Source organism: Rhamphochromis sp. 'chilingali' (assembly GCF_963969265.1).
Source record: "Rhamphochromis sp. 'chilingali' genome assembly, chromosome: 6".
Lineage (NCBI taxonomy): Eukaryota > Metazoa > Chordata > Actinopteri > Cichliformes > Cichlidae > Rhamphochromis > Rhamphochromis sp. 'chilingali'.
Window position 1 is genome coordinate 1,507,153 of NC_137933.1, and position 23,741 is coordinate 1,530,893.

Here is a 23,741-nt window from a genome sequence, read left to right on the forward strand (position 1 = left end):
TGCAAAGTGCCTTAAACCTCATACTTCTTTTTAATAGCCAGCAAGGGGACACCTCTTCTGATTGCAAAAAGACCCTTGCTATGTGACCACACTTTATATTAGCTTGTGGTCTTAATCAGCAGCTGCAGTGTTTCTGTTTCACAGTCAGCATATGTAATATATAAATGAATACATTTTTCAGAAATTGGACATTTCGGTGCTATAAATCCTTTGTAGACTGATCTCATGAAATATTCTAATCATCTGGCATACTTACCTTTGAATTGTTGTGGGATAAAAGCCACCATCAAAATTAAAATGAAACAAAAAAATCTCGAGATATGTTAAAGTTTACCTTTGAGATTCATTCACAAAAGAAAAGTTTTTGCAATATTTTAATTTTTCAGTTATATTAACTTCAAATACTTGTGATGGTAATGAGACCAAATTTGAAATCATAACAAAATGCCCCCTCTTTGCTTTCTGGTCTCAGGTAGGCGAACGTGTAACATTAGTAAGCAAATACACAGACAAACTGGTGACGTACGGAGGGTTGTCACATTTCCTCTGTCTGAACTGGACTCCAGTACCACAGGTCCTGCTGCACAAGCTCCACTGGCTCCATGGACTCCAGTCACCATCCACATGCTGAGGGATGGGAGTCTTACTGACACATTCGCCTGCCCTGCACCACTGACAAAAACATATTGAGATGTTTTCACAAATACTTTATTCGTAATTTTTTCAAGCTAACACGCAATATAAGCTACTGGCCTGAACGACCTGTAGCTCTGAGGATTGGTGAATGGATGCAGATTGTTTTTGAGCAAAACAGTCCTACCTTGTCTGCCCCACACTCCGTTCCGTCCAGGGGAGGATCCAGTTTAGTCTTGCAGGATGTCTCTCCCTCTATTAAGCACCACAGCCCAGCACACATGAGGTGCTGAGACATAAAGATGATAACATGAATTCCCACATAAATGCGGGTGTTAACATAATATGTTCAATGTTTCGATTAATTTACCACCAAACTCTTTCAAAACATATTGTTTCTTTTCTCTTGTCTTTTTAGTCAGTAAAGTAAACACAAAACTTCTTGTTAACATCCCACAATAAAAACAAAGCATATGAGCATCTACTGCCGATGACAAGATAATAAATATATTAGACAGAAAAACGAAAAGGAAAAAGGGACCTGTCTCCCCCACAACTCGAGCTTGAACACATGCACGTCATCCCCAGCGGGTGAGAGGAAGATTTTTATACATACAGTATTTTTAAACCATTAATTTTGTTAATTTCTTCCAATGAAAACAAATGGTTTTGTGGAATTGTTAGACCCTTACTTTTCATACTAAAAATGCTATCAGCTGGTCACAGGCAAAAATATTTGAAGGACATTATTGAAAAAGTTTGAGAAACAATATCCTAGTGGTCGGTGTGCATATCTCTAACCACCAAATCATGTAAATATACTACACTGTCCATCAACCCACCAATATGGTGCTGAAAGATGGCTTTTGCATTCCTCAAGCCAAATGCCATCACATTCTAGGAATACAACCAAGATCAAGTAATAAAAGCTGTCACTTCATGTGCTCTTTTTGACAATGCACCTGTCAGTAACATTTTCTGATCAAACCACAATAAAACTTTTCCTCTTTCACTCTTTTGCACCAACAACCATGGAGCATGTACTCTACCTCAGCTTCTAGACATTTATGGTTCCAAAGACAAACTAAAAATGCTGGAAAATAGGCTGTGCATCCCCTACATCAAGGTCATGCTCCACTCAATCTGTGCAAGAAAGCACATCACCTAGCAAACACAGATACAGTATTTCAAAATGAGTTTACAAGCCTGAGCTTCAGGCAAATGGTCCGGATTCCACTAGCTACCAAAAGGGGACTGACAACTGTATCTCCTCCTTGACAAATAGGAGAAGACATGACAAGGTTTTAACAAATTAACATGAAATAACTTCACCGACTTCTGATGACCAGGAGCTGAAATCACATAGTTCTTGGCCTATAATGGTGAACTCACCAGTGGAGAAAGAGCCAAGGACTAAACTCACACAACTTAGCGCAGCGATCATATCTCTCTTTTATTTTAGCCGGTGATGCAACCAATGTCTCCCTTGCCAGCTCACCTGCAACAAATAAATTGTTGCCTGAACCCATTCACATAGTCATTTGGGCTGGACTGCTGCCTGATGGAGAGGAGGACACCGCCACGGCCCTTCTGAGGGTGTTCGACTCCGACACTGACAACGAGGATTTCTTTGGTTTTGAAAGTGACAACGAAGGAGAGAAGCGGAGAGCCTGTTCGTTTCCGACACTGGAGGAGAGGACTTTGGTGGTTTCAGTGCGCAGGAAGAAGAGGAAGATGGTGAATGACTGACTTTTCTTCTTGTTAAAGCCGTGTCACTGCACCTGAGCCTAAAAGGTAGTCCGAATCTATTTTTCTGGTGTGCTGTAGGTTACTGTTATGTACTACATGTGCAAATATGTACCCATAACTTGTTTTTCAAAATATTAATAAAAGGGGTGTGTCTCCAAACAGCCATCTCTTTCCTGACAATTCCCTTTGTGCATATTCTCTTACATATGATAAGTCAACATTGAAACACCTGCGGCTTTTAGTCAGGTGCTGCTAATGTATGTACAAAACAGGATTTTCCCCTGATTTTAGCTTGTGCGGCTAATATTCAGGTGCGCTTTGTAGTCCGGGAAATACGGTAATTTAAAAGGATGGTGTCTTGTTATTGCTTCATCCAAAAGCACAAAGCGGGAAGCATGGGACAAGGTGTCTTATTTTTATTATGAGAATAGTCAGAATAGTACTTTCTGAAGAGTTTTAAAAAAAAAAGCAACCATTAAACTATTTTGCTATTTATGGGAAGATTTCTGAAATTTTAAAATCCCACCTCCTTTAGTAAAAGCTGCCTAATATATCAAATATTATACACAGGTGCAATGGGATTGTACCTCCATTTCACTGCAGAAGGTTGCATTGGTTCCAAAAAGGATCTGGCACTGTTCAACCACACTGTAGTGCATGCCGGGCAGCTTGGGGGGCAGCTGGACCTGGTAACGCCTCCTGAGGTCTGTGTGAAGTAGGCAGGTGCTGGTTTTTGATCTGTTTGAAATACCAAAAAGAGACATTGATCAGGTTTGCTAACAATAATCAATTTTACTTCAAAAAAATTCTCTTTTCATTTTCTTTTTATTGTCCCATTCACAAGAGACTTGGCATTTACAGCAGGGATATTTAAACAGTATTAGTTTTTTCTTTTGAAAAGAGATATAGGTGGTAATTGATGATATCAACATCCACAATGCATGTTTTTTATATTTTCATTGTAACTTGACTTTTTAGACAAGACACTATTCCTTGGCAAAGACTTTAGCTAGCTATGTAAACAATGTAAAACAACAATAACTCGAGAAGAGAGACTTTCCAACTTGTGTTTTGTACCTGAGGAAATTCTCCAGGTCATTGCGACTGCAGGACGACCAGGAAAGATCACTGGGATTTCTTCCTTTCACCCACTCACCAGACATTATATGGGAATAGCCAATGCAGGTGGCGTGGTCATCATCATGGCTCATTCCCATGCTGAAAAGACAGGATAGTATACATAGAGTAGATTGAAGATGATCCCGGACTTCCCAAACTCCCAATTTTTGTACTTGATCACATCGATCGAATCTGAAGCATTTTCTGCACCACAGTCAGCATGTTAAGAATTGCATTCAATCCTCAGGTCTCCAAACATGAACGCTACCATCATTAGTCAGGCAAAGATCCTACACTCCCATAGGTAGACCTTAAAATAGTCCTTGGCAGAAGAAACCCCACTCCATTCATAGTACATTGTGACCAAATGGGCTTTGTCTAGGCCAGACAGTAAGCCAATGATACACTTGCACTAATAAATAGAATAAATTATTGCTCCATCAAAGTCCAGATCAAAATGTCTGGACACAAATATGCTGAAACACTTTAAAAATGACTAAAAGCCACCAACTTACAACATATATAATACAAAATTCTCCACAGAACACACTATACAGGACAAAGGTTGTTCCAAATGGGTGTTACACAATAAAACATATGCACAGATTGCAAAGACAACTCTCCTGAGAGCTACTGTATATGTCATTAAAATAGTCATTTTAAAGTGATTTTCAGTCCTGTTAATTTTTTTACTACATCTTTTTTTACATTATAATCATCACTTAAAGAACTCTTGAGAATATCGCAGTATAGGTTTCAAAGGTCAGTATAGTTCCGGTGAAGTTTTTGGCTTTGTTTTGGTTTGTGTTTTTGACATGAAATAACTATTGCGATCTATTTTATTTGGGTCTTTCTATTGGATGTGATCAGTAATAAGCATGGTGCATTAAAACACTCATACAGTACTGTCTGTTCTAAGTTTATACTAACAGCATAGTGCTTTGACACCTTTGTGACACACACACACACACACACACACACACACACACACACACACACACACACACACACACACACACACACAAGAGAATTCTCTTTAGTGTGTCTGGATGAATCATGAATCTGTGCGTGCACTTATGTAACACCATTGCCCTGTTGTGCATGTTCATAGACTGCACTGAGGTACAGTGTGTGCCAGCTCATTATTTTTCCCCAAAAATGGAAGAGAGCTGCTGACTGAAAACAGTAATGACTTCTGTGGTACTTAGAACAGCCACAAAGCTTCTTTAAGCTTTTATACATGATTCCCAGGTGAATGTGGTGTCAGCTTTCTGTCACTGTGCTGTCAGTCAGTTCATGTGCACGTGTATAGTTACAGCAGGATGCTTATTTTAGTTTCAATGAACCAATACCCGAGCAGAATTGTCAGAATCCTTGAATCACAGCCTGACGAGCTGGTGTGGCAATAATCTTCCGCTCCAGCTAATTAATCAACCAACAACACAGACAGAGTTTTAATTCATTTGGAAACCTAAAAATGACAGCCTCAACACAGAAGTTTATCTATATTAGACTCAAATGGCTTCTCTCAAAATGTAAAAGAACCCATAACTTTAATCTCACTGTAGATCTTGTTCTGACATATGACACAGAAACTGAACATTTAACAGCATTTCCTGAAAAGCATCTTTTGTCTGATCATTTCCTAATTTCCTTTAAATTTACAATAATGCATTACACAGCAGCAGTTTTCATCACAGTAGATAGCAGTCTTTCAGAAAGTGCTGTAATTACATCTCAGGATAAAATTCATCCACTCTTATCTTCTTTAATGGCTTGTGTCTACACCGTATAGAGCAGCAGTATGAGCTCTACTCCCACATAGGCTAATCATCTTGTTGACAATTTTACATCTTCACTGTGTTGACTGTAGATTCTGTAACTCCTCCAGAAAAGAAAGCCTCAAATCAGAAGTAGTTAATTTCCTTGCGTAGCATTCAAACGTACACCTTAAAGCAGAAAGCTGTAGCCATGCTGATGGAAAGAAGAAATGGCACTTCAGTCATTTAGAGGATCATCATTTAGCCTGGAAAGTCAGTTTGCTGCTTTATAAAAAAAAGCCCTCCTAAAACATTATTATTCATCACTGATTAAAGAAAATAAGACCCCTAGATTTGTCTTCAGCACTGTAGCCACGCTGACAAAAAGTCAGAGCTCTGTTGAGCCAACCATCCCTTTAAAGTCAACTCATGGTAGCTTCATTAATTTCTTCAGAAATAAAATTTTAACCATTAGGGGGAAAATTACTCATAACAATCCCATAGATGTAATGTTACAACTACTTTAAATTGATATTCATTTAGAGTCTTTTTCTCCAATAGATCTTTCTGAGTTAACTTCAGTAATTACTTCCTCCAAACTATCAGCGTGTTTTTTTAGATCCCATTCCTACAAGACTGCTGAAATACATCCCACGCTGATACCATCCATCCATCTATCCATTTTCTTCCACTTCTCCAGGGTCCACCCTTCTCCCCAGCTACCTCCTGTAGCTTATTTGTCCCGCCGAGGAGTTCCCGGGCCAACCAAGAAATATCTCTTCAGCATTCTGGGTCTTCCCCAGAGTCTATTCACTTTGGGACATACTTGGAACACCTCACCCAGTTGGCACACAGGAAGCATTCTTTTAGATGCCTCCAGCACCTCGGGTCGCTCCTTTTGATGTGGAGGAGTAGAGGCTCTACTCTGCAATCCTCCCAGATGGCTGATGTACTCACCCTATCTCTAAGGGAGAGGCCCTTCAGAGAAAGCTCCTTTCCACCATTTGTACACACATTCTCTTTCGATCCCTACCCAAAGCTTGTGACCATAAGTGAGAGTAGGGACGTAGATCGACCAGTAAATTGAAAGCTTCGCTTTTACAATGAGCTCTTGTTTCACGACAACACACGGTTACAGCATTCGCATCATTGCAGCCACCACACTAATTCGTCTGTCGATCTCTCGCTACCCTCTCCCCTCACTTGTGAACAAGACCCCGAGATTCTTTAACTCCTTCACTTGGGGCAGCAACTTGTCCCTGTGCTGGAGTGGGCACTCCACCCTTTTACAGCTGTGGAGCTTTGCTTCAGACGTGGAGCTGCTGATTCTCATTTCTGCTGCAAACCACTCCAGTGGGCCACCACCTGATGAAGCCAACAGAACTACACTGTTTGTGAAAGGCAGAGACGAGACTAAAAGTTACGAACAGAGTCAGTGACCCACTGTAGCATTGGCGGAGTCCAAAACCCACCGGAAAGAAGTCCAACTTGCAGCTCTTGCAATGGTTGTATATGAACCAAATAGCGTGCTCTGGCCACCTTGCTGTCTAGGGTGAGTCAGCCCACATTGGGATGTCTAGTCTGGGCTCATGGGTGCACGTAGGCCAATTGGACGGGGTGGGGCACCCAGTTGAGGACGTGACCATTGCTGGGTGTGGGAGAAATTGAAGAACGCTATACTTCCCACATACTGTAGCTTGAAAATATGCATTGTGCATGATTTTAATTGTTATGCATACATTTAACAGTTGTGGCTGAAATGGTAGAGTTGGTTTATTTAGTGAAAAGCTGGTGGACCAATTCCCAGCTCTTACAGTCCCTGTGTATCTTATGTGCATCTTGGCCAAGATATCAAACCTAGACTTTCCCCCAATGCATCCACTGGAGCGTGAGTATGTAGGAGAGTGTTAGATAAAAGACCTTAGGTATGAGATAGAGATAGAGAAAGAGATGAGGGGCGTCAAACTTGATACTTGTATAGAAAAGTGTCATAGAAGTGCAATAGAAGTATTAATCCATTTATGATTTACAGCATTTTTAAAAGATAATGCAGGATAATAACAGGATATATTGATTACAATACAATTGTTTAAAACTTGAACCTACTTGTGTCCCAGCTCATGAGCAATAGTGAAAGCCAAATTGAGACCATTGTCCTCAGCTAACACACACTTCTTCTTCGCACTGCAGACACCACCCAGATAAGCAATACCTGTAATACAGTTGGGTAAAATGACAATGAGTTTTATGAGTTACACTTATGATTGTGTTTTAATGTTTGACAGTGTTTGAGCAGTTAGTATAGTTAATATAATAGTTAGTATAATGAAGTTTAAAAGGTGTTTTACCTAAAACAGCTTACTGTGGATCAGTTTTTCTGTCTCGTCAGTTCAGTAGCTTAGTAAAAGGTAAATTTGTACCCATTTATTTAATGCAACACAGCAATCTGTGTTAGACGTGTCTGTCACAGGTCCCTGTTTAATTGATGCCATAGCACGATCATATTCATTCACCGTGACACATTCAGAATTCAAAGAATGCACTACAAATCTAAGACTACAAGATGTGAAAAGATCTGTCATATCCCCTGACTGCCGAAATTGGTTACATGGATATGGAATAATAGGGCGTTACTCATTTCACAGCATTGCCATAAGATAAGATAAGATAAGATAAGATAAGATAAGATAAACCTTTATTAGTCCCACATGTGGGAAATTTGTCTTGGTCACGACAGAGAGTGGACAGTACCAAGTTAAGAGCACCAAAAATTAAGAAAAAAACAATAGAATAGAATGAGATAAAATAGAATAACATACTATACAGACTAGAATAAAATACTATGTTGCCTCAGAAAAATTGCACATCAGGGAGACAGACCTAGGCTACCGTGGTGTACTGGATGTGTGTGTGTCTGTCTGCATGTGTGTGGTCATCTTTGTCTTTGTTGTGGAGTCTCACAGCAGTGGGGAGGAAAGACCTGTGGAATCTCTCCGTCTCACACCGTGGGTGCAGCTGCCACTGAAGGAGCTGCTCAGTGCTGTCAGTCTCCTGCAGATGTTGTCCATCAGAGATGACAGCTTAGCCACCGTTCTCCTGTCACTCACCACCTCCACTGGGTCCAGAGGGCATCCTAGAACAGAGCTGGGCCTGCGGATCAGCCTGTTCAGTGTCTTCCTGTCCCCAGCAGAGATGCTGCCGCCCCAGCAGACCACACCGTAAAAGATGGCAGAAGCCACCACAGAGTCATAGAAGGTCTTCAGGAGTGGGCCCTCCACTCCAAAAGAGCAAAACAGCCTGCTCTGTCCTTTTCTGTAAAGAGCATCTGAATTGTGACTCCAGTTTATTGTTCAGATGAACACCATGGTACCTGTAGCTGTCCACAGCTTCATGTCCATGCCTTGGATGTTCAGTGGTTTCAGTGGAGGATGTTTGTTCCTGCGAAAGTCTACAACCAGCTCCTTGGTTTTTCTAGTGTTGAACATGATGCTCACAGTGCTCCCAGCGGTCTCCAGGTGAGAGAACAATGTAGGAGGTGAATGATGGCATCATCCACTCCAGTGCCAGGCTGGTAGGCAAGCTGAAGTGGGTCCAGTGATGAGCTCACCAGGGGCTGAAGCTGAACCAGGACAAGCAACTCCAGGGTCTTCATCAGGTGGGATGTCAGAGCCTCTGGCCTGTAGCTGCAGAGGTCCTACAACTACAGGCCGGAGTCCAAGCCTGCAGAGGTCCTTGGGACGTGGGGTCTTTGGCACTGGTACCACACAAGAGGTTTTTCAGAGCTGTGGAACTCTCCATAAGCTTCAGACTGAAGCTTACCACACAGTTGATTTGCGCAGGACCTGACAACCCTTGAGCTGATGGTATCTGGTGCCTTATTGGCTCCTTAGTTCCCTCCTAACCTGGATGGCTGACAGAGACAGGCTGGAGCCGTGTGTTGGATGTGTACTGGATGCTGTGGTTGGGGGTGGGGAGGAGTGAGCAGGTTGAGTGGAGGAGATGTGAAGTGTCTGAGGTGTAACAGCAGGAGTTTGAGTTGGTGTGTCTGCAGCCGATGTTGAAGACTGCATCAAACCTGTTGGTTTGATTCAAAGCTGGTTTTCCTTCTTCTGCCTTTAGCTCTCCTTCCCATTCCCGATCAGTCCTTTCAGCTCTCTCTGCACCCTTTTCACCCCCTTTCTTGTCTCCAGATTTGAAGGCCCTCCACTTCTGCTTGAAGACAGCTTTTATTTCTGGGGTAATCCAAGGTTTGTTGTTGGACAAGCACCGCACAGTCCTGGAGGGCACGGGGTTATCCACACAGACGTTAACGTAGCCCGTAACGCATGTCACATTTTGTTGGCGCTCCAGAAGACCCTGGTGGTATGTGTCCTCTATTGATGGGAAGCCTGCTCCTGTGATGTACTGATTAAATGATTAAATCACTGTATACACATTCCTTCTGTCAGTAAAGTCTTCCAGCAACCTAATAGTAATGCACATAAGGCCAAAAAATGAAGAACCCAAACATTGTGAAGCCCACAGACAAAGACGTGTGATCCACAGTGCTGTTAAATAAATATATCAGTGATATATTTTGACTGGGGTCTGATCAAACAGTGATGTGATGGCTCCCAGAGCTGGCAGCACAGTGAGCCAAACAGACTCATCAGGCTTCTGGGCTGACCACACTGTACTTCCCACCAGCAGCTTATCGTGGTTGATAGGAGTCAGCGTGGGCACTCTGACTGTTCTGCAGCTATGCAGACACATATGCAACAAACAAAGTGTTGCAAATACTTTGTATTCTGACATCTTTCTATCAGAACCAGCATCAATTTTGGGGAATCTGAGCTGTAATAGCTTGCCTGTTTGATTGGACCACACAGACCAGCTTTCACTGCATGCATACATCAGTGAACCTGGGCTGGCCGTGACCCTGTCACTGGTTCACCATTGTTCCTTCCTCAGACCGTTTGACAGATATATCTATTAACACCCATAAGAGCTGCAGTTTTGAAAACCTTGACCTACTCATCTAGCTATTACAATTTGACTATCGTCAGACTTGCTTAAATCCTTGCTTGATTCATGTGTGCTCATTTTTCGTGCTTCTGTTAGCTGGGTCCCTCATAGATCCCACCCACCAACAGGTGCTATGTCCATCAGATATTCTTTTTTTTTTCAATTCACCTGTCAGTGGTCTTAATGTTATGCCTTATATCAATATATAATCTATAATCATTTTAATTAATTAATTTTTTTTATTTTTAAAATATTACAGAATGGAATAGGACTGGGGGGGAGGAGAGGGAAACACATAGACAAGAGAAGTTGGGAAGAACCTCAAGAGAAGCAGAAGGAAAGAAAAACAGAGGGGAAGAGGGTCGGGGAGAAAAGACACTAAAAATCTTCTAGATCACCTGTTGGAAAGAACAAGCAAAAAGAGAACAACACAGTAGGGAACCCACAGCAATAACCTAGATAAGCACAAGTAACAATAAATAATAAATACTGAATGCTACTGAGCGCAGATTAGACCGAAAATGCATGATATGCTTAGAGGCAGCAGCCAAGGAAGGCACACCTGTATGCACACAGGTAGATATATATTCTATTTTGTAACTTTGTAATATATTCTGTTATTTAATTTATTTCTGTTACTGTTCTTATTATTGGATCAATTAATTTCTTAATTAATAAAGTATTCTGATTCTGAAAAAGAGTTTTGACAGTGTTTTGTATGCTTAGTTTTTGAGATCCAGTATCAGAGAAATATTAATACTCAACTCAAAATGTTTTGTCTTGCCATGAAGACAACTGTCAGAATTGTTGTCATGTCTTCTTATTGAAGAAGACATGACGATCACATTTTACAGTATACTCATTCTGGTCAGACTTTTCAGTCACTCAAAAGTCTGTAAGCCTGATCTTTGCTTGCCAGTCATACTAGCAATAATGATGACATAAACTGTGCAACTGAAATTGTAAAATGAGAGCTTTTGCATACGGGACACTTGTCCTTGTATGAAGAGACAAAAGCAGGGAGGCTTGTTTTTTCTGGTAAAGTGAAATTAATGATTATAAAGAACTCAGTGTGAGGTTTGGGGTCCTACAGTTTACTATTATCTATCATTACATGTTCCTTCAACAGAAATAATCAACGTGACAGAAGCACAAAGAAATCTTCCACATTCATCACGACGTATTACAGAGATTTTTATAGTTGAGGAAATCATGAAAATAAATGGTTCAATTTGATCAAATGTTTAATGATCTCATTTTTTTTGCATTCAATGGACTTTTGAAGTTTAAAGCATGAGGGAAAAGGAAATGCAGGTGGCAGGGTTTCTTGCAGCTGAACCTTTGAGTTCTGTGATTATAGTGAGGGTTCAAGTATGTCTTATGTCAGCTGAGTGAGTGAGTGAGTGAGTGGTACTCACCCACAGTATCACATGGCTCATCTTTGTGAACACAGAAATCTGTTCTGAAAGAAGAAAAGAAAGAATTTGCAACACTGATTTACTGAGATTAGTTAAAACATTAAAGTAGAGTACATTTACACTTAATATGGATTGTGCTAGAAAAATGATGTCACGGTCCAGCGGCAGACCGTATGGAGCGTGAGTGGAGGACCCAAATGCTTGAACAAAAGGCGAGCCTTTATTGGGCTAATACAAGAGAAACATAAATACAAGGCAAGATCCATGTGGGGTGAAACTAAAACTAAACATAAACTGGAAAAAAATAAATAACTGACAAGCTGTGATGAGACTGTGAAACTGGGAAACAACTATGAACCTATAAAACTATGACAATAACTATGACAACTATGACAAGAGGTACATGACTAGACGAGAAGAACAGACATCCTTACAAAGACTGAATGACCACACAGAGACTAAAGACACACAGGAGGTATTTAGGGGAAGTGGAAACACACGAACGTCATGACACCCACAGGGAAAGTGAAACTAAAACAATGAACATATCATCACAAGACCTCTACAAAACAACACAGGAAACGCTGAGAGACGTAGACATGGCACCGGCTTGACAACATGAAACCACAGACACAGAAGACATGAACAGACTTATACCAGGGGATATGAAGAGACTCATAACTAAGGAGACATGACAGGACCTAAATAAGACATAAATAATCCCAAAATACAAAATAACTCAACTAAACCCTTAACTTAAAACTCGCACATGAATTAAACACAATATAAACATAAGAAAATAATACAAAATAACACAAAACAATATATCCGATTGGGTTTAAATGAATCTAAATGATTGAAGCCACCTCATAAGATGTGTGTTGTTAAAAAAATTTGCAGCAAATGCAAGTTGCTCTTCTGGACTTCACGATAAAGGGAAAACAATAAAGCAGTGAAAGCTAACCAACTTTGGTGCTAGCAGTATAGACCAGTAAGCTCACAAATTATACTGAGGAAGACAAAGACAGAAGCCAAATAGGTAGATTAGGACAAGATAAGGAAATGGGCCCATCACACTCTGGACACAACCTGTTACAACTCCTCCCCTATGGTAGGCACAGAGTACACCAAAACAACCAGACACCTGTACAGCTCCTTGCTACAGACCATCACTCTGGTGATGACTCCACCACACCTGCTAGTGAATTACAGTGTGCCATATGTACTCCTAAACACCTGATTCTGTTCACCTGGACGTAGCATATTCAGTGGGAGAAACATTTCATCAAACACTTCTTCAGTCTCGGCTAAATGCAGGTTTCCCCAACATTATAAACAGTACATTTGCGTAATAACTAAGAGGGCTATGAGGTCGTTTTCTTGATCATTAATTGTCATCACCATTGATCAATAGCCACTGATCAAAGATCACTGATCAATGGCCATGAGTGACTTGACTCCCTGCTCAAACCAGCATTCCTCCCTTTCAAGTATGTGCACATCATAATGGAAAGAGTGGCCACTGGCCTGTAAGTGTAAATAGACTGAATATATATGTTTTTAAATTCCCCTCTTGCCCCTGTGGGCAGTCGATCCCTCGAGCTCGGGTTCTACACCAGAGGCCTGGGAGCTCGAGGCTCCTGCACAGCATCTTTGCTGTTCCTAGGATAGCTTGGGGGTTGTTGAGTGCTCTTATTACCACTGGGACCACTGTTACCCTCACCCTTCACATCTTCTCGAGTTCTTGGTACTTCCTCAGCTTCTTCCTGATGTTACTGTCATTCAGTATAGCCACATCTTTCACTATGGCTGTCTTCTTCTGCTTGCCCACCAATACTAGGTCTGGTTGGTTAGCCATCACCAGTTTGTCTATCTCTATCTGAAAGCCCCACACCATCTTAGCGCCGTCATTCTTGACCACCCAGGAATCCCATTTTGACCTCGGGACTTCAGGGCAATACTCGGCACAGATGTTCCTGTACACTATGCCGGCCACTTGGTTATGGCGTTCCATGTATGCCTTGCCTGCTAGCATCTTGCACCCTGCTGTTATGTGCTGGATTGTCTCTGGGGCATCTTTACACAGCCTGCACCTGGGGTCTTGCCTGGTGTGATAGACCCCAGCCTCTATGGGTCTTGTACTCAGAGCTTGTTCTTGTGCTGCCATGATTAGTGCCTCTGTGCTGTCTTTCAGTCCAGCTTTGTCCAGTCACTTTTAGGATTTCTGGATGTGAGTCATTTTTTTTCTGTCTGCCAGTGGTCTCTCCTTCCATGATGGTTCTTCTCCTCGCTTCACTTTTTCTTGGGTTTCTGCTGTCTCTGTCTCTCTGATTCTGATTCTGACAGAGCTGAATTTTAAGTATAATGGCAAAGGCTGTTAAAACTTTATATTATAATTTATAACTAATATAAATTAGCAAAGAAATTCATGCAAATTGATAGGTTTGTAGCTTAAACCTATTCACTGGAACGCTCAAGACAATTCAACTGCACAGCAAAAAGCATTGAACACCAAGCAGAGCTCTTTATGATTCTTGTACACGAGGGAGACCAAGTGGACAAGCGCCGTTCCTTCGCTTGACCCCAGTCGCTCTTGTCTGCTACCCTGTAACACTGCTCTTTTATATAGACATAGGTTCATTAACATATGACGTCTACATACACACAAAGAGTACCTTGCCTGTGCATTGTCTAAGTGTGTGTGTGTGTGTGTGTGTGTGCGTGCGTGCGTGCGTGCGTGCGTGTGTGTGTGTGTGTGTGTGTGTGTGTGTGTGTGTGTGTGTGTGACCCCATAACCAACTTCCCTAAACCTGCTGGTCTAGAAGTCCGGACGTTTATCCTACCATGAAACAATAAGAGCAGGTAGACCTCTCCCATGCTCCCAGGATGTGGGTGTGAATGCCAGAACCCTCTGGAATGCACACAAAGTCTTTGCAGACTGCTAAGGATCAGACCCCAATCAATATGACATCGACTATAAACTCTAAGCATATATGAGTAAATATTTCTAAGCATAAATGACAATCAACAATACAAATCTAACATTTATTGCACATACAAACATCAGGAGATAACCTCAAGGATGAGAACTTTTCTGTAAGTGTGATTGTCTTCATAAGAAGTTTGTGAGTTCCCAAGGAAAGGTAATACATCATGAGCATAAAGGCTTACTTTATGGTCTGTATTTTCAGTTTTAACTTGACATTTTGTCGAATTGGTGCTGCTAGTGGCTCAATGAAAATGACAAAAGTGAGGGGGAAACTGGACAGGCCTCGTCTGGCGCCTCTTTGTAGCTGGAAGCTTTGGGAAGTAGGATGGTTAGTTATAGCACAAGCATTTGTGAAGCCTTATAGTGTTTTGATCCAATCGATGAAGAATGAACCAAATAGGTTATAAGTAAGGTTCCCAGTCGAATCCTTAATAGAGTAAATCTTTTTTTTCTTTATTTAGCTTTGACTGGTTAACAAACATTTTCCAGATTTATTACCATGTCCAAAGTTCTCCAAATGCAACCTGGTGTATTAAGTCTTCCGTAGGGCTGGGCGATATATCGAGTTTTTTAAAAATATCGATATATTTTCATACGAGATATAAGATGTGACAATATCGTTTATATCGATATAGTCTATGTTACGTTGTGGAGCCGCAGGTTTGCCTCTCTTTCGTCCACTTTTGTCTCTATGCAACGTTACTCGGCCTCGCCTCTCCTTCACTGAATACAACTCCCCCTCCCCCATAGCTTCACCTGCAGGCAATGACAAGATGAAAGCGGAAAATCTCCGTTAGCGAGTTACCGCGGATCGCCCCGTGCGTGGGGCTGGACGGCGTCAACGTGTTAGCGAGCTAACCGCGCTAACGAGCTAACCGCGCTAACGACTGTACGGCCTAAAATCCTTTCATTTTCTCAAAACTCGACAGTGCGCCTTATGTATGTGCTTACTGACCGCGAACCGATTTTATGTGGTACACAGCGCTCAGCAATCTGTCAAAAAATGTTTTAATATGACTTTGCTAAGCTACGGAGCTGCACCGCTTGATGGATTGTCGGAGGATTACGGCTACCGAGGAGGAGCCTCGCGGAGTGATACGTACTGTGCTTCAACGTAATATTACCGTACTGTGTGTATAAGGACCACAAATGGCACCTGTAAGAGACGTGGTGCAGCTGTGAAATCTGTCTCTTTGTTATTACGCTCAGCGTCTATTAGTTTACATTTTGACTGCACAATTGTGAGCTTTTTGTTATGCACAAAAACAACATTGTTTTCTTTTATTTATGGACCATGATTATTTAATAAATGCTGATAATTTGGAGTTTTCTCTATTTCGGGCTAGGCAGAAATACTTCGAAGATGGAGATAAACCTGGCAAACTGCTTGCAAGATATATTAAACAAAAAGAAGCTCAGACTATCATAGCAGCAATTAGAGCACAGGATGGCACTATGGTGTCAAAACCCTCTGAAGTGAATGAAGCCTTCAGAGATTTCTATATGCAACTCTACTCCTCAGAAATACAAGCAAACTCTCAGGAAATTAACAGTTTTCTCTCCCCCCCTCAACCTCCCAACTCTCTCTAGGACACAGGTGGACTCCCTGGACGCCCCAATTTCAAAGGAAGAGATCTTAAGGGTAATCAAAAATCTCCCAATTGACAAGGCCCCTGGGTTGGATGGGTTTACAGCAGAGTTTTACAGGAACTTTGCAGAGGAGCTCTCCCCTTTACTCCTGCAAATGTTTGAGGAAGCCCTGGATAAGGGCAGCCTGCCACCAACACTGTCAGAGGCACTTATTTCCCTTGTCTTAAAGAAAAACAAAGACCCGCTTGACTGTAAGAGTTACAGGCCAATAAGCTTGATCAATTGTGATTGCAAAATTTTAGCCAAGTTACTAGCAACCAGATTAGATAAGGTCATGACTTACTTAATACACCCCGACCAAGTTGGCTTTATTCGGACCACAGCTCTGCCGATAATATTAGACGCCTAATTGATATTATGTGGGCAACCCAGAATAAATCCCCTACGGGGGACTTTTCTCCAGCTATAGCCCTCTCCCTAGATGCAGAGAAAGCATTTGACAGGGTGGAGTGGCGTTTTCTATTTTGTGTAATGGAAGCATTTGGCTTTGGCCCAAAATTCATAAGGTGGGTCAAACTTCTCTACAACAATCCGAGAGCATCAATACTAACGAACCGTATTATATCACAGTCCTTCGACCTCCACAGGGGTACAAGACAGGGCTGCCCACTGAGTCCTCTGCTTTTTGCTTTAGCTTTAGAGCCTCTGGCAGCGACAATACGTAGAGACCCTGATTTTCCAGGTATCCAGGTCCACAATAATAACCACAAATTGATGCTCTATGCTGATGACGCCCTGGTCCTAATATCACAGCCAGAACGATCTCTACCTGCTCTCTTGAGAATTATTAACCAGTTCTCTAATATATCAGGATATAGAGTAAATTGGTCAAAGTCTGAAGCGCTCCCTCTGACAGCCTTCTGCCCCAAAACCCTGTTCCAGCCAGGGGATTTCAGCTGGCCTCAGACTGGTATTAAATACTTAGGCATTACATTCCCCCGTTTGTTACACAACATAGTCCAGGCTAATTTTGAACCTCTATTGGACAAGTTCAGAACCGACATAATTAGATGGTCCCCTTTGTTCCTCACCCTTTGGGGTAAAGTTAACATCATCAAAATGAATTGTGCTCCAAAATTTAATTACCTACTACAAACACTCCCGCTAAAAATCCCATCAAAATATTTCCATCAATTTGACAGATTATGCAACCAATTCATATGGAATAACAGACGCCCTAGAATAAAGCTTAAAAAGCTACAGCAACCAGTGGAGTCGGGTGGCCTGGGGGTCCCAAATCTACTATTTTACCATTATGCTTTCAGTCTGAGACACATGGTTCACTGGGCTCTCCCTCCAGAACGAGCCCCCCCATGGCTTAGTCTGGAGAGTACTTTGTGCTCACCACTCCCTCCGATGCACATTTTAACCACCAAGCTCCCACCAGATATACAAACCCACCCCATTCTTTCTTTCCTGCAGACGGTCTGGAAGAAGGTGGCCTTGCTACTAAATTTTAACTCCCACCTTCACACTGAGGCTTCCATATGGCTCAATCCCAAACTCTGCATTAATAAATCGCCGTTTTTCTGGAGACTGTGGGTCCAGAGAGGGATACTTGTTCTCGGAGACCTGTATCAGGGGAGGATTCTCAAGTCCTTCAACGACCTTAAAGCACAGTTTCAGTTGCCACAAAGTCAGTTTTGGAGGTACTTGCAGCTCCGGCACTTATTGCTCAAAACCTTTGGTTCCTCCTCCACACCACCTCCAAATATTGAATATCTCAGCTACATCAAAAAAATCTTTGGGGGGGGTCGTGAAGTCTCTAAATATTACTCAATGCTTGTTACGGGCACGAGTAAAGGACTACCTGCCCTCCGGTTAGCTTGGGAATCTGACCTTGGTGTGGCTTTTACAGATCAGGAATGGACTGCAATGTTGCAGAATAGTAAAAAGGTGTCCAGGGAACTTAGAACGAGACTAATCCAATTCAAATTACTACACCGAATTTACTGGTCGCCACACAGACTGTATAGGGCGAACCTCATTCAGTCCCCTGAATGCTGGAGATGTCAGACTGGGGTAGGCACATTGACCCATATGATTTGGAGCTGTCCTAAAACCCAAATCTTTTGGACTGAGATACATGACTTTATCAAATCAACCATACGATGGGATATTCCTTTTTCACCAAGACTATTTGTGTTGGGAGACCCATCACTCCTTAACTATGCTCCACCTAAGGCTGCTGAGTGGGTACAGACTGCATTGATGCTGGGGCGTAAACTCATTATCTCCCAGTGGAAGGCCCCCTCCACCCCACCTGTCTCTGTATGGCATATTCAACTAGGGAGACTCGCTGCACTAGAACAACTCTCATACAGGCTCCTGAATAAAGTGGAGAGTTTCCATCTGAAGTGGGATCCATATCTGTCCAGAATAAAACGAACAGACTAGAACTTAGAGTGGGATAGTCATTGGAATTCTGATGAAGCACTCTCAGGGATGTCAGAGTGTGGCATGCAGTAAGACCCACATAGTCAAAGGCTGGCTGTTTTTGTTTCTTTTTTTTCTTTTTTCCTTTTTTGTTTGTTGTTGTTTTTGTTTTTCTTTCCATGCTTTTGTTTATCTCTTGCTTTGTTTGCCCCCCCCCCTCATTTTGGTTTGGTATTCTCTACTGTTCTGCTGCTATGCTGATGTTTTTTTTATGCGATGTAATCTGTCTCCGCAGTGGACTGTAGTGTTCTAAAAAGTACAATAAAATATTAATCATAAAAAAAAATAAATGCTGATAATTTATTTTTGAGTAATTTCTTCATGTACATCTACGCTGTATGTAAAGAAAATGCCCGTGTGACATCTGGGACACAGTGTGACTAAGAACTCTCTTTTTGTTCTTAACTTATGGCTTTTAAAAAAAAATATCAAGATATATATCTTATATCGCCATCCAGCTAAAAAATATCGAGATATGAATTTTGGGTCATATCGCCCAGCCCTAGTCTTCCATTTTTAATGGGTGGTGTGACTGTTTCTTGTGTTAGAGAGGCAGACGCTGGCACCACTGATGTTGATCAAATGAATATGAGTGTCTGTGATATCCTTCATAATGGAGCTGCTAACTTAAAAACGGTCTAAGCGAGAATGTGCATGGTTTACTGGTGAAAGGAAGGTGTAATCAGACATGAGTGTGTCTACGTTGTATGGTTGTATGTGTCTGTGCTGTATATTTATGTAGTTAACTGCAGCACTGTGGACAAAGCAAACATGACGGCTGTGTAAATGAACTGCTTATTCATCAATGTTACGACTCTAGAAGATTATTTTGTTGCTTGTATACTAAGATGCAGCTTTCTTTCTCCTGTGCCAACATTATGCTTGACCCTGTCGATCGGAGAAGTGCAAGTATATGGGATCTCTTTTAATGAAGCGATATCCTGCTTCCTGCCTCTGGGCAGTTACGTTCTGACAGGCACTAGGGTAATAAAGATTTAGGGGGGACCCTATATAAGTAGAGCCCGGTTCCTTTGTTCAGTTGAATTCTTCACTACAACGCCAAAGTGCCTTGTGCTGACTGAACTCCTTCTTGCAAGAATAAAACCTCCTCTTTAATGCACTCAATTTCCACAACAACTTGGTATCAGAAGTGACACCTACACTGATACAGACAACAATTAAACATTTAGAGCAGAAGGATTCTGCTCTAAATGTAAAATACTCACACGAAGCTTTTCTCACTTATACTTTGATTATTACCGGCAAAGATATTGAATGTAGGATAGATTCTGGTGCCACGCACTCATCATCAGAGCAGCTGACATTCCTGAGCAACCTGCTCTGAAAGGCCATTTCATGTGTTCTGTGCAGAGATTGATGTCTTATTTTACACCTCATGGCATTAAGGGTTATAAAAACAGAAAACATTGTCACATCTCAAACTTCGACATGATTGAGGACCAGTATATATATGAATGGCTGCCGGTAATCACACTCTTTGTGCAGCTGTTCTTCAGAAGGCTCATAAGCATGTCTCAGCATCTCTCACAGAAGTTGATTTTATGCTACCAACAAACTTGAATTGTATTGCATCTCTGCAGGTCCTGACATAAGATTTGAAACCCAGTGGTTAAAAGTGTTTAATTATGTCATCACTGCTGACTGCATGTACTGGCAAGACAGCACGTGCTTCTTCACTGTCTGTCTCACCCCACCTCAGTGGGAGTTATTCAGTATTTATCATTCTGCACCTCACACATCTCTGAGCAAACAAACATAAATGCTGCCAAGACATTGGTGTATTTGCCTATAAGTATCAGGCAGCACATGATTGGACCCTAATAGAACAAGACAGAGTTTTCTATTCACCATCTTCTATGGCACTGGTCTGGCCTGGGGAGTGGGGGAACTGCGGAGTCACATTTATATAATGCTCAGGTTTTTGCTCTGACGGGGAACAACAGTCAGACTCAATAACATGGCAGCTCTCTTCCTCACAGTGAAGTTCTAAGAAGCTTTAAAACAGTTCATAGCTGCATACCTGGTGACCAATACAGCACTGTCCACTGGAGGGATATCATCTCTTCCACCGGGAACATGGTTGGTACCAAGGTACCAAGGCCCACCAAATTCTTGATGCTGCCAGTGACAGAAGCTCTCCAGAGATCTTTCTCCATGATGGCCCACCTTTAGCTTTTCCTGGAGAACAAAGACACTAAATTAATTTAATTCTGATAATAATGAAAAAAAAAATTGGGACTTATGCACAATGAACATTATGTCATTAGGCTAGTTGGTTTGACACAACAAAATGGCTGAAGGCGAAGCCAATAGGTGCTTTGATAACCTACTCAAAAACCCAATGGCCAGTGAGGAGGATAAAACAGCATGTGAGTCCGTCTGGTGTAAGGAAGCTTCCTTGGATCACTTGTTTGGGGATCTTCCCTGCATAACCATGATGTTTTAGAAGGGACACACATCTTCCAAAAAGTTAAATTTTTATCTTATCAGTCCACAGAGTATTTCCAAAAAAGTTTAGGGGATCGTCAAGATGTTTTCCGGCAAAATTGAGACAAGCCTTTATGTTCCTTTTTCATTTTAGACCTCCATTGTTGCTCAGTCTCTTTCTTATGATGGAGTCATAAACACTAACCTTAACTGAGGCAAGTGAGGGCTGCAGTTCTTTGGATATTGTTCTGGGGTCTTTTGTAGCCTCTTGGATAAGTCACCGCTGCACTACTCTGGTAATTTTGCTCTGCCAGCCACTCCTGAGAAGGTTCATTACTGTTCTATGTTTTGACTTTATAGCCTTTCCCAGACTAAGAGATCTTAATTACTTTGTTTCTCATTCGCTGCTGAATTTCATTGGATCTGCAGATGGTCTAATGATGCTTTGTTTAGGCAGGTGAATGATGAATGGTAAATGGTAAATGGCCTGTATTTGTATAGCGCTTTACAGTACAGTAATCCAATCTTGAAGAAACAAAAGCATGAATAACAGTTTCCAAGTCTGTTTGCGGGATAATATTACTTAGCTTAACAATATTTTGTAACTAATATAAACATGAATTAACCAGAGTATGAACATGAACATCTGAGGGAAAACCAGACTCAAAATTTGCCCCGATGTTTCTGATGGAAGACTTGGCATAAGAGGCTAACGGACCAAGAGTTTCCATTATTGAAATTTACGCTCTTCTGGAGCACAATCAGGAATTTCAGCTTTTCCTGATTAAGTTGAAGAAAAGTTCTAGCCATCCAGACTTTTACAAACCCTAAGCACTTGTGTAAGACATGCAGATTCAATACCTCATTAGGCTTAAAATGGATGTATAAATGAATATCATCTGTGTAGCAGGTATATGAGACCTCTACTCAAAATGTGTTGAAGAGGGATCATGTAAACCAGAAATAGTAAGGTCCCCAAAAAAGAACCCTGAGGTACACCAAAATTAAGATGGCTTAAGGAAGATCTATAATTGGAAGCAGCCACACAAAGAGAACAATCAGAAAGATATGAAGTAAACAGTTGTAAGGCAGATCCTGATACACTGGCCCAATACCTCAACCTGTCAAGATCTGGTGATCACTGTATCACCAGATCTCGCTTGGTTGATACAGTGGTTGAGAACAGAACAATTTCCTGTGTCACTAGACACTCTGACAAGAGCTCTCTCCTTTGAATGTCCTTTACAGAACTCAGATTGAAATTTATCAAGAATGCTGTATTTATCTAAAGCAGCAGTTAGCTTAGCTTATCAATAATCTTGGTAAGAAATGGTAATTTAGAGATTGGTCTATAGCTGACCAATAGAAGGGTCAAGTTTGGGCTTTTTTTTAGTATAGGGTGAATAACAGCATTCTTGAAGTAAACCGGACTTAACCAGAGGCCAGAGAGGGATTAGCCATGTGCGTACAAGAACAGATGGACCGAAAAACATCTTTAAACAGGGATCCAGGTAAAATGTCTAAACAACAAGAAGAGGCTCCACAGCATATGGTCATAGTGAATTCTGTCTCTAGCTTACTAACATAAACCAATGTAAAACAGCAAACCAACCAACCTCATGACATAACATTCTGTAATGACAGAAGACGGCGCTAAACATGTTTTTTAAACTTAAATTTTAAGCACTTATTTCTTACATTCAGCTTCACAGACAGTATTTAACAATGCTCGAGCATGGTTTAAACTGGCTTTTATAAATGTATGTCTGTGAAGGTTCTCAGTCATCCAGGTCATCGTAGTCAAAGGAGCTTGCAAAGAAAAGCGTCTGGACTTCTTTAAGTTGCTTGAAGACGTTTCACCTCTCATCCGAGAAGCTTCTTCAGTTCTAAGGTCAAATGGTGGAGAGTCCCAGATATAAACCTAGTGGGAGTTTCCCCCCACAGAGGGACAAAAGGACCCCTGATGATCCTCTAATCGCCTGAGCCAAGGTGGGAAACTGGCCGTGGGTCCCAATCAGCCAGAGTTTCGGGTGTGTTCATTGTGAAACCTGGCCCCACCTTATCATGCGAATTCCTGAGGTCAGATGGCCCAGGATGTGAGTGGGCGTTAAGGCGTCTGGGGAGGATCTCAAAACTGGATTATAGATGGCAGAGAGTTGGTGTCGTAAACCCCCGCCTCTGTTCAAAGATGGTCGCTCACAGTGCACATAGATGGCTTCTTTCACTCCTCTTTCAAACCATCTGTCCTCTCTGTCCAAAATGTGAACATTGGCATCCTCAAAGAGTGACCTTTGACCTTTAGATGCAGATGGACTGCTGAGTCTTGTCCTGTGGAGGTGGCTCTTCTGTGTTGTGCCATGTGCTTGTGAAGTGGCTGTTTGGTCTCTCCAATGTAGAGGTCTGAGCATTCCTCGCTGCACTGTACAGCAAACACCACATTGTTAAGTTTGTGTTTTGGCGTTTTGTCTTTCGGGTGAACCAGTTTCTGTCTGAGCGTGTTGCTGGGTCTGAAATACACCGGGATGTCATGCTTGG

General features: G+C 41.7%; 1 protein-coding gene across 1 annotated transcript in view; it reads right to left on the reverse strand.

Moving 5' to 3' along the window:
• adamts17 (ADAM metallopeptidase with thrombospondin type 1 motif, 17) overlaps positions 1–23,741 on the reverse strand; it is a 100,215-nt gene that overhangs the window by 43,594 nt on the left and 32,880 nt on the right. The window contains exons 6-12 of the mRNA XM_080884375.1: positions 20,800–20,957; positions 11,684–11,727; positions 7,368–7,473; positions 3,460–3,600; positions 2,970–3,120; positions 821–922; positions 527–672 (exon numbers count right to left, since the gene is read on the reverse strand). Of these exons, the coding sequence (XP_080740501.1) occupies positions 527–672; positions 821–922; positions 2,970–3,120; positions 3,460–3,600; positions 7,368–7,473; positions 11,684–11,727; positions 20,800–20,957 (848 nt within the window). The remainder of the gene's footprint in view (positions 1–526; positions 673–820; positions 923–2,969; positions 3,121–3,459; positions 3,601–7,367; positions 7,474–11,683; positions 11,728–20,799; positions 20,958–23,741) is intronic.